Source organism: Podarcis filfolensis (assembly GCF_964270895.1).
Source record: "Podarcis filfolensis genome assembly, chromosome: 10".
NCBI lineage: Eukaryota > Metazoa > Chordata > Lepidosauria > Squamata > Lacertidae > Podarcis > Podarcis filfolensis.
Window position 1 is genome coordinate 56,441,715 of NC_139612.1, and position 12,393 is coordinate 56,454,107.

Below are 12,393 nucleotides of genomic sequence, written 5' to 3' on the forward strand. Positions count from 1 at the left end.
TATTATTTTACAAGTCAAGTAAGCACTGTCTCTCATTCATCAGGCAAAAGGTGAGCATAAGTGCTCCCTTGAGGCCTAAATGCTCCCTAGAGACCTACATGAGATTTAACCATGTTAAAAAATACTTTCCTGCATTCAAACAGATCTTTTTCCATTCCTGCTCCCATTCCTATGAAAATTTCAGCGCTGACTATACTTCACCAAAAGTGTTGAGCTGTTCCACCTATATAATTACCTTAAAATGGCCGTTCTTGAGCAAAGGAACTTCAAGGGGAGAAGCCAGCATGAAACCACCGTTCAGTTCTATCACCTGTGGCCTGAATAGAGATAATGGGTTTTTACCCCACTAGTATCAAAGCTTAAGATTCTCACACATCCCTCCTAAACCATGTGTATATATGCCTCCCAACGTAGGACATTTTATGTATATCTAGTCCACAAAGGTTTTTGTCAGAATATGTTATGCCTTTCAGGCGTCACAAGACTCTTTGCTGCTCTTTCGGAAACAGACTAACATGACTACTAACCCGGAAAACAATACCTCTTCTCCCATTCTACAAGAAAAACATTTCATGCTGCGAAATGTTTTGTGAATACCCAAAGATTCACTGTGATAAGAGAGTATGGAAGATGCTGCCCACCTCTACCCTAGTTCATCTTGCAAGCAGCAATTCATTCATATAACCATGAGTGTCCATCCCTTTAATGGTGCTTCTTCTGGGATCTTCACAACTAATGCCTGTACCTTTGAGCAAGAACTAGACTGACTTGAATCCAGCTACCAAGGATGGGGCATTAAATGAAGTTCCAACAAGCACACTTGACAAGTGTTAAATATTTTGCTTCAGCTGAATGGTTTATATTATGTTGATGCATGAGATGAAATGTGTCAAAGCTTTTGACGTTTTCATTAACTTCTCCAATTTGGAAAACATACATTTTACAGTAGCAGACAGTTACAGCAGTGTGCTTGCAAAGGCGCAGCCTCACTCAGGTTTTCTGCCACTCTCAAATTATATCTGGGAAGAAAGTCTTGGGTGTGCATGCTTCCTTCCCTGCCCATTCCCTCGTTGTGGAGAAAAGTGAAAGATGGAAAAAGAAAATCACACATTTACGTAAACGTGGGAATTCCTTGAGCCTGCAAGATGAGATGTGGCATTTCTTGGTTGGACGGTGTGAGACCGTGGTGCGGGAGAACACAAACCCCCAGGACCCACAAGACCCATGCTGGCAATCTCCCCAGAAAAATCCTAGGGAGGAAATGTAATCAGATGGATGAATCAGAGAACGCTTACCCACAGTATTGGCTGCTAGAGACAGCTGACCTACATAGGCAATGAGAGCTCTGCTGTATTATGAAGGTAATCTAAAGCTGCACGTACATTTCCCTGCCAGGTAGAGTAAAACAGCTGCTCAAAGGGGGTGGGTTCTACTTTGATTCAAAATATGGGGTGTATATCACATTGCCAGTGGCTGCTTTTGCATAATACTAAGCTATGGCCCATTTTAGTCTTGGTTTGTTCAACATACTGCTATGAGGGTTTGGGGTTTGCTTGCTTGCTTTTTTGGAGCAAGAGTAAGCTGTATGCCTGAGCCCTGCTTCTAGTTCCTGGATCCTGCATAGATTCAATTGCTGGAATAGACAAAAGGCAAGAGTGGAGACTAGAGTTATGTGAGCTAAAAGCCGGAAGAAAAAGGGGCAGGCTGAAAAGGTCGAGAGATAGCCATGCCTGATTTCTGCTGAAATCCAAGGCTGTGGCTATGGGAGAAGACAGACCATCTCAGGGTGTTAAAGCTGTGAATCCCTCCATCAGGGGCTCAGGTAGTAAATAAACCATATATCATAAAGACACCACAGTCTTCACTGTACCTCATTCCAAAGGAAACATCAACCTTAGGGTAAGCTCCTAGAATCCCTGGAATCTCACTCCCCTCAGAGATTGGGATGGCACGCAATAATACTATGAGTTGTCCCACAGACAAGTCACATCTTTTTTCACTAAAGCTTTGTCTGTTTTCCAGAAGCTCTTGCCCTGGGCCATTGTAACTTGATGAGTGTTTGGGGTGGGGTAGCTAAACAAACCATGGTTAAATAAGGCTACTACTGTATTCAGATGTAACACGAAACCACAGTTAAAAGTAAGCCATGGATCATATATCAGCAACAAATCATAGCTTCACATCATGGCTTGTTAGCTGAAACAAACCGTAGTTAGTCGGCTGGACTTGGTTTACAACATGATCAAATAAGCTCTGGCTTAGTGTTAATGTGCAAACCAGGCCATTGTGGCTTATTCCCAGTTGAAAAGGACATTATTTCTCCAAGCCAGAAGTTTTATAGCCCTTACCATTCTACCTTTAAGGAAATCCTTAATAGCCTTGTACTCGGTATATATACATTGCCTTTGTGGAAGGGGTATCCCCTAACACACCTTTTGATCAAAGCTTCTGCACTTGGGGGCTCAGTGGGAAAGAGGACATTATCCGCTATGTATTAAGTTGTCCTTTATATAAGCATCCCAGCAGCAGCTCTTTTGCTAGTACTTATTAAAAGGCCACTCCTGAGAATATATGTATTCTCTTTGCAGGCAGTCATAAGGTTTAGTGGTAGGTGCCAATTATAATGTTTAGAAGTTAAAATTACCTTTTTTTTTTAAAGGAATAGATGCTAAGTGGGCATGGTTAGAGGAGGAAAAAAATGAAGCTACAAAATCAATACCATTGGTGTAAAAAAAAAAAGTCTAGTTCCAGTTCCACTAATATTTCAGCTTTAGACTAGTAAAAATGTTTTTAAAGAAACCAGGTGGGATAATTAAATAGTTGAATAGCAGAGATATCACACCTAGCAGAGATATCACACTTATTAAGACCCCATGCAAGGGACAAACAAGATTTACAAAGCTGTAAATACAGTGGACCAATGTAAGAGAGAAGCCCATCTGGGCCCCAAAAGTTGTGGGTGGATGGGAAAAGAAACAGAATAGATGTATATTACACCCAGATTTTTTCAAACACAGTGCTATTGTCCCATAGTTTATGACTCACATGCTTATTAAAGTTATATTTAAGTAACCAGTGGGTTTCTGCAAATGAAAAAGCAGCCGTATTTCTAAGAAAGGAGGGAAAAGAGAGAACTGGGACCCAAAAACTTGGGTGTGGGAAAGAAAACACTTCCAATATACAGTGGTACCTCAGTCTATGAACAGCCCTTTTAATGAACAATTCAGTGAACAAACTCCACAAAACTGGAAGTAGGTGTTCCGGTTAGCGAACGGTGGAAGGGCACTGGCAGTGGGAGACCTCAGCAGGGAAAGTGTGCCTTGGTTTAAGAACACTTTGGTTTAAGAACGGACTTCTAGAACGAATTAAGTTCGTAAACTGAGGTACCACTGTATTCTGTAGACATACAGAAGCAGGGGGAAAGTTACGCTCAGCAGCAACAAGTCAGCCACAACTGTCAACTTGCCAAAGGCAATGGAACAGCAGCAGAGCAGAACAGATCTGATGGAACCAGGGAAATCAGCCAACAAGTATAAAGCAACCAAAGGAGCCAAAGTAATCAATGTAAATAAGGCAACAGGAGCAAATTAGCGCAGGCAACAGAGCTTAGAAACAGGAGTTTGCATTTTATGGACACCAAAAAATGCAGGCAGACAAGCAAGGAAATAGGTTCCAAAGTGCTTGTCTCATAAGTTATTCTGAATTGTCCTGTAAGGTTTGCCATGAGGAGAAAAGTCCTGTCAACCTCTGGTCCTCATGCTAGCAGGTTGTGGCTGATGACAGTGGCCAAGCCACTAAGACAAGTGAGCAGGATCTAGAGTGGACCACGGTGCCTGCCAACTCCTTGGTGAGTTTGCAGCTCGTCTCACAAGGCTGCTCATCTAAGGATTACAATAAATGCACAGCAAACCTTTCATGTGCTTTTTCACACATCTCATAGCCAACCCACGGGGGCCTGAAGCCTAGTTGAAGCAACAGCAGCAACAGGAGATTGTACAGAAAGGCCAGTTGTCACACCGTCCGTGGTTGGATGCAGAGGGTCAGTTTGCCCTGTGAATGGAGGGCTGGCAGAAACACTTGAGAAACTTTGTGCTACGGAGAGCAGGAAAAAAATGTTGCCACATGGAGTGCTCCTCTGCAAGGTTCTAGCCAGGATATTCTACTGCATTTCCTCCCAGCCTTTCTGTGTGCCCCCACTCCACCCCAGAGTTACCCATCATTCCATAGACACTGAGCAGTTTGGGAGGGGATTTTATGTATTTATTTTCTTTAACAAAACATTTTTGAAGTGCTGTAAACCCCAGGTTTCCCCTGAGCCTGATGTTAACTCCTCTTTTTCAAGGATTGACACGCAGAGTTTAGTATTAGTAGAATATAGTAGAAATGTTCATCTCAGCACTGTTGATAGTGGTCATTGTGTAGACTGTCTCATTTTGCAAGGGCAGCTATTGTATAGTGAAATCTACCTCAATAAAGAAAGAAGTAGCAGACACAGCCAAGTTGCCAAAAAGATCTGGAGACCACATTTTTATTTTATTTTACCAGTAACAGAACCACTCCTCTCAAGGACTCTGAAGATGCAGTATTAAACTCGCCTCTTCAGGATATTGTTCAGCCTCTCAAGAGTTCCACATACATTACAAAAATCTCAACACAGATCTACGGGTCAGCCTGCAAAAGTGTTTGCTGTGCCCACCTCTGCTGATGTGGGCTTTGTAACAGCGTTTTCCACAGCACGTCTGCCTTCCAGCAATCTCCCTCTGAGCACAAAGCTAAATTTTAACACCACTGCAAATGCTATTAACAGTTCACCGAGTCATTTCTTTTTTTTTATTTTACTTTAGGCAGTGGAGAATTTTGATCACAACAAAGGCATTCATCATAGCAGCGCCTGTATTCATTTTATAAACATTAGTAATGAGAGGTTAGAGGCAGGGTTGATTGAGATCCCCAGTGTTTGCGGATCAAAATGCAGAGTTAGTGTCGTCAGTGGTTAGTAACGTTATTTCAGGTGGCTTAGTCTTCTCCAAGGATGGGGAACCTGTGGCCCTCCAGATGCTCGTCTACTCAAAATCCCATGGCAAATGATGAGCTATAACAGGAACTGTGATCCAACAACATCTGGTGGGCCAGAGATTTCCCATTCCTGCTCTAATGGTTAAGAGACTGAGCTGTGAATCAGATTGTATGTCTCATAAAGACAGTAGCCATCTCAGTACCAGCTACAGGGGAGCAAGAACAGGAGGGAGGAAGCACTGCCCTCATGTTCTGTCAATGGGCTTCCCACAAGTATCTGGTTAGTCACTGTGGGAAACAGAATATATTCATAGATAAGGCTTTAGGCTAATCTATGAAGGTGGTTCTTCTTTATTATTTTCTAAAAGAATTACTGGGGAGACAACAAGTACAATCCTCCTAAGCAAGAACGTAAAAAAATGTAATAAAACAACTCTGATGCCCCAAACCTGGGTAAGGTAAGATATATGTTGCAGGTATAATAGAACAGTAACATTAATATTGATGAGGAAACCAGATGATAATTTGAGAAGAGCCATGGAGGAAGACTCTTCTTATATAAAAAGTCCCAGATTTTTGCTCAACCATAGTTTCCACAGCAGCCCTATTATCTATAATATGGTAAAAAGAATATGAATTGGTTTACAGGGCCGTGGAAAGAATGACCAAGATATGGTACTGTGAAGCAAGCCATCATTTTTCAACTTGAGTTTCCATACCTCTAAAATGAGAACAGCTACAGTTTCTCCCACAGGATTCTCTAAGAATAAGTACCCCCACAACAGTTTGCATATCTAAAATGTTCTTAACATGTACTGTCAACTTCGGAATTACAGATGGTAACTATTTTGTGTGGGGGTTCTGTTCCCAGCCCCCATGCACGTTGGTGGAGCACGAATAAGCATGCTGCACCTCAGTCCTGTTGTGCCCTGCCATTACACCCCTGTTCTGCCCTATTCTGGGTCAAAAAGGACTCACGCACCAGCGATTGTGCATCAATTGGAGACGCCTAAAATGGTTGCTGCCTTTACATGTACAAAAGTTAACAGGCTGCAATGTTTTTATCACCTATTGTGTTCATACCTTGTGCTATACTGTATATGGCATAGTAAAAGTCCGAACTGGGGATTGGAGAGTACCAGGTTGCTTCCATTTTATAAAAGCAGCTTGCCTTGAGAGTTTTCATTTGACCAGGTAAGAGACTATTTACAAGCCAAGGCTCAGGAGCATCAAAGTGAAATTTACAACAGAACTGTCTTCGTGAAATCATTTCTACAAGGAACACAAGGGGGTTTAATACAGCATCAAAACAGAAAATGTCTTGAGACAAAATACTGGTACATTTTGCAAAGCTTAGTCATCAGCTCAATCCATCACTTGCTTTAACTGCAAGCACTCAGTATACAGACGAATATTTCACAAAGTAATATTCAGAGCTTTAATGCATGCCACCAGCTGGAGACCTGGGTAATGAGAACCAGCCAATACCCTGCAGCTTCTTCTAATGCCTCAAGTAGGAGGCAACTGGGGAGAGGGAGAGTCTCTGGAGAGGCTGGTCCTATCTCATTCAAGATGCATCGATTAAAACTGAGAAATGTATTCCCCACAGCTTTCTTCTGAAAGCTGCATTCTGAATGGCTTGCACCTATCCCCCTAATCCACTCCTCGAGTCACCCCAACAAAAACAAATGAGAAAAAATATATTCCAAAGGGGCAGTCATGTTAGCATGATGCAGAAGAGAAATATTCTTGCGAAACCTGAAAGTGCTGCTCAAAATGCAGATCACAATCCACTGGTGATATTCTGATGTTTCTAGATGGCTCATCCAACATGGGGCACTCCCCCCCCCCCATTTTCAGGGGTGTTTCCCTTCCCCCCAAGACAACCCACAGTCACAACGTGCAGCCCGCTTTGGACAGAGGCTCATTCATTTGCTCCATCAGCCCCTACAGGCTGCTTAGGCTCTGCTGCTTATATAAACCTACATTAATATTTAAAAATAAAATACAACTTGTTCAATGTTAACAACAGATGCAATAATATTGCATTTTCCAGTGCAGAGGGAAGATGTAGAGATTAAAAGGTGAAAGTTTAGAGGTGAATCATTTGTCCGATGCATGAAATAATAATTTCAGTGGGTAGGTGTCTATACAGTGGGTGGTATGTGACTAAGTCATAGAGAAAACCCACTGAAATGAACGGACAAGTTAGCATCTTCAGACTGGAGTCAGGCTCTGTAAACATTTTGCTGAATTGTAAGAGATAGGCTTTAAAATGCACTCAAACCTTGTGTGCAGTTTATCTGTTTTAATTTTTTTTACAAAATTAGTTTTACAACATCAAAAAAAAACTTGAAAAGCAAACAATTAATCATATATATCTTATTTTGACTCCCCTTCCCCTCTTTCTGTAGCTCCTTCTTTTTATAATATTTTACTGCATTTCCAAATTAAACCAATTTATTATTTATCCCTTATGTTCCATATACATTTATTTTCCACTGCTGCACGTTTTTATATTAAGCCTGCTAACGTGTTAATTTGTTTACAATAATTTTGTATATCCGTACTCTATAAATGATTTCCGTTCTTTCTGCAGGTTATCAGTTTTCAGTTAACATACCTCAGGGCAAATAACTAGTACCTCAGCTAATCGTGATTATCTACTAAATAAGCCAGCCGGACTCCTTTTCAAAAGGGCTGCATTTATGCCACTTAGAAAATCCCTTTCACAACACGTGCGATAATTTTGCTGCCGCGTTAAATGTCAGTACACATGGTATTTATTTCACAGACTGCCTTTATCTTGTAAGAAAATACCAGTAATTATGGACAACTTCGATGGTTAATATGTGGATTTCTGACTCCGTACAACTGCTGGCCACATGGCTTTGCACAAATTACATTAAATCCTCTTTCTGTGGCTGAGGTGACTGTTCCTCTAAACTAGAAGTGAGGGCACTTAGGCCTGGGAACAAAATGCAGCCCAATCAGAACCATGAATGTTAGATGAGAGCAAGAAGCGACGCAGAAACAAGATGCGAGAGGGACCCAGGAAAGGTGCTCATGCCACATTTAGTAGGAGTGTGCACTCAATGAGATACACCTCAGCATCTGGACAACTTTTCCAAATACACAAAAAGTCCTCTTTAAAAGTATCATAGTGAATAACATTTCTCAAACAAAATCAAAATAAATTTAAGCAATGCCTGCGAGTCCAAGCTTATCCAAGCTGTCTGAAACAACTTGGAAAGGTCAACCACCCAGCATTTATGCCAATGCAATACTGGAAAGCCACTGCTCATTGACAAAGAACATGCTTTGCACGCAGAAAGTCTAAAAGTTCAGTCTCTGACCTCTCAGGATCTCAGTCAACAAAAGTTGGTAGAGACTTCAGAGACTGCTGTCAAAGTGGGCAAACACAAGAGTGTTCTCTGTTATTTCACGTGGCGGCTTCTGTAGCTGCATTTGGATGTAACACTAAACCACAGTTTATGGTCCTGAGACTCATGCATACCTCCCCCACCCCAACACAGTAAGATTGGAAGCATCCAGTTCTCTAACCACAGGTTATCATTTCACCAGAACTGGGACAAACTGTACCAGTAGTTATTTTAACCACTGTTTTTCCAAAACCATCCAAGATCAGAAAATACCCTTTGACAAATTGAGGCTAGCTGAAAACAGAAACAGATGCTTCTGATTTCCTTGCTTCTGCACCAGAGCACAGCCATGAGCATGAACTTAAGGCTCATTTGTGTAGCACTACACTATGGTTTAACATTACATCCAAATTCCATGTTGTTACGCTAGCACTAAGACAAGTTAAAAGGAACTTTTCTCACTCAGAAATCCTAGTTCTTGAGAGTGGAAGTCTCAACAGTTATATTAGTTTTCACCTGTAGCATAGAATCTATTTGAGGCTTTTCCAAACAATTCCAAAAAAGCATGTTTGAAATTCTCCAGTGCAATTTAATGTTTGTATAAATGTTATCCATATGGGACAGAAGGCAGCCAGATGTACACTGTAACCATGTAGGCTTCCCATGCTCATTGCAATACAAGTAATAAAAAAACTATCACATGGAAACATCTTGTTAGGGTAACACTCTATGGGTGGGTACACACAAGCCCTATATGCTACGAGAGGTCAATGTTTTGTTCATACAAGTTGCCCTTTAAACAATCAACAGCCCAAACAGCCTTGTGCAAGTCAAGTTACAAACACACAGAACACATTCACAGCACAAATCACATTGCTTTTATACTAAATTAATTGTCATTATGCCACCCAAAGAATCATGTATACTGGCAAGGATACTGAGGATTCTCTGTTTGGTACCCGTGTCCTATGGGACAGTCTCAAAGGCACATTTTATCTCAGGCTTACTGAAGCTAACAACACAATCCTACAAACAGATTATAGAATGATACAGGTCATCCAGTTTATAGACCATTCAGTCCTCCTCCTGTTTGATAAGGGAAATCCAAATAGGGTGCTCCCAACACACAGCTTGACCCACTTCCAGTAACCAAGAGCCCCCAATACTCTGAATTGTTCCATTGCCAAATATTTTAACACCAAGAAGTTCAATAAAAGTATACCCTCTGAAACTTGACCTAGCACTGCCCTCTGAGGAAGCACAAGTCCTTACCTTCTTCTACATGACAACCCTCCAAGCCCTAGAAGTATACTATCAGCCCCTCCACCATCTTCTTGCTAAACATATCCAGTTCCTTCAATTTCTCCTCATGCTTGCTCATGCTAATGAGCACTGCAGAGCCTCCTCTGAACCTGTTCTAGTGTGCAACTCCTTCTTACAGTGTGGTGCCAAAAACCCTGGTCACAGTACTCCAGATGAAGTCAGGCTTGTACAGAACAAAGTGGAACTATTGCTTCCCATAACTTTAAAACAATGGTTCTAAAATCACATTCACCTCATTTGCAATGACACCACAGCACTAACTTACGTTCAGCTTGTTACTGACTACTCAGAACCACATCCCACTGAGTTCAAAGGTGCATAATTCCAGATAGGTGTGAAGAGGATTGCAGCATAAGCTGAACTGGGGCCAGTCAGCAGGTGAGATATTGTAGGGAAGCCCCAACTACGCTATAGAAGGATGGGGAATATGTGACCCTCTGGATGTTGCTGGACTCCTAACTTCTATTAACCTCAGCCAACACAACAAATGTTCAGGGATGATGGGAGAAACATCTGGAGGGCCACAGGTCCCCCACCTGCATGACACAAAAGAAAACGCAAGCTATGGGCGAAATACGAAGATCATGGCCACGGGTCCCATCACCTCCTGGCAAATAGAAGGGGAAGAAATGGAGGCAGTGAGAGATTTTACTTTCTTGGGCTCCATGATCACTGCAGATGGTGACAGCAGTCACGAAATTAAAAGACGCCTGCTTCTTGTGAGAAAAGCAATGACAAACCTAGACAGCATCTTAAAAAGCAGAGACATCACCTTGCCAACAAAGGTCCGTATAGTTAAAGCTATGGTTTTCCCAGTAGTGATGTATGGAAGTGAGAGCTGGACCATAAAGAAGGCTGATCGCCGAAGAATTGATGAATTTTGAATTACGGTGCTGGAGGAGACTCTTGAGAGTCCCATGGACTGCAAGAAGATCAAACTTATCCATTCTGAAGGAAATCAGCCCTAAGTGCTCACTGGAAGGACAGATACTGAAGCTGAGACTCCAATACTTTGGCCACCTCACGAGAAGAGAAGACTCCCTGGAAAAGACCCTGATGCTGGGAAAGATGGAGGGCACAAGGAGAAGGGGACGACAGAGGACGAGATGGTTGGACAGTGTTCTCAAAGCTACCAGCATGAGTTTGACCAAACTGCAGGAGGCAGTGGAAGACAGGAATGCCTGGTGTGCTCTGGTCCATGGGGTCACAAAGAGTCGGACACGACTAAACGACTAAACAACAACAACATGGGCGAAATGAATCATTAAAATAAAATAAAAAGACATAGCTCTCGCTCCATCACAGAACTACAGTTGTCAGGGTTCCCCAGATGGTGGTGGTGGGGAGAAAATTACTGAACCAGTTTGTAGTGCAGAGATATAGTGACAAAGAAGATTGTAAACCGCCCTATGATTCTCAGATGAGGGGGGGGGGTACGTTGTTGTTGTTGTTTAGTCGTGTCCGACTCTATAGAAATCTAATAAACTACTACAACAACAATAATATGGGACAAAACGTTGCAGAAGGCTGCCGGTTTATAGGAAAAGCGCTGTTAAAAACAACAGCACTGTTAAAAACAACAGCACACTCTATTTCCTCAAGACACCCGAGGGTGGGTGAGAGAGAGAAAATCACTCTGTAATGCATTGCAGGTGAGGAGAGGGAGGCTGGAATTCAGTCTTTTCGAGCGACGGACACTGGGAAACTATTCTTCATAAAACACGGATTAAAAGTGGTTTGACGCGGTAAATTAAGGGCACGCGGATTCCTTTTCCCAATAGCCCGCTCCCCTTTCCGGCCCTTCGCATCCAAACCTTCCTCAAAGGCAGCTACCTTATACGAGCACCGACCCCTCTGCTCTGGAGCCAGACCCCAAGCGGCGGCTCCTGCCCTACGAGAGGCCCTCGCGAGGTGAACAGGCGAGGCCGCGGAGCCGCCACCTCCCCGTCTGAGCTCGGGCCCGGGTGGGCGAGCCTTGCGAGGGACCCTCCCGGCTTCTCACCTGCACGGAGAGACTCGAGACAGGCCGCCCCGCTCCTAGCAACCGAGGAGGTGAGGGACGCAGCGAGGAAGCAGCACGACGCGGGACTTCCGCCCGCACCTTAAACTTACTTCCGCCCCAACAAGGGCTGTCGGCTGCTTCACCGGCTCCAGCTGTTCTTGCTTCCGCCTACCGTTGGCAAGGCTTCGCGTGCCTACGGATCCTCGGAGGTTCCAAAAGACCTGATCTCTCGAACTCGGTCTAGGCGTCCTCTTGCTGCGATCTGCGTGGTGCCTTGCATGTTTCTGCAGCCTGCCTTCTTTCTTAATATAAAGCGCGGAGCAAAGTTGCCAGTATAGTTTATAAGGATAATAAGCAACCGTCTGTTTTCAGGGAGGGAGACTCTTGGGCTGGGGTAATTTAGGGGTTTTTGTTGCGGCAGCGGTGGGAATTGTTGCTGTTATCGGTATTAATTTTGTTTGCGGGAGTTTTTTAGGTCTTACGATTTATGTGAAAATTGTGTATTTTTTATGTTTTGATGTTTATGACTTGTTATGTTTGAATTATGCACTTTTTTCATATTCCAAGCCGCCGTCGGCATGGCTTGAACTATGGAAAGTTAGCATACGAATAAAAGTTATGAGAGAAGTTAGGGGGCTTTTATAGCCAGAAATATCAACCGCTGTATTT

The 12,393-nt window shown here is 42.9% G+C and overlaps 1 protein-coding gene across 4 annotated transcripts in view; it reads right to left on the reverse strand.

Moving 5' to 3' along the window:
* WASHC1 (WASH complex subunit 1) overlaps nt 1-11,882 on the reverse strand; it is a 65,001-nt gene extending 53,119 nt beyond the window's left edge. For 3 of the 4 annotated variants that reach the window (XM_083572374.1, XM_083572373.1, XM_083572372.1), the window contains exon 1: nt 236-301. In XM_083572374.1, coding sequence (XP_083428500.1) covers nt 236-286 — 51 coding nt within the window. In that variant the 5' untranslated portion in view covers nt 287-301. Of the gene's footprint in view, nt 1-235; nt 302-11,724 lie in introns of those variants that run through there. The other variant, XM_083572376.1, reaches the window with a different exon arrangement.
* Nucleotides 11,883-12,393: the final 511 nt, after the last annotated feature.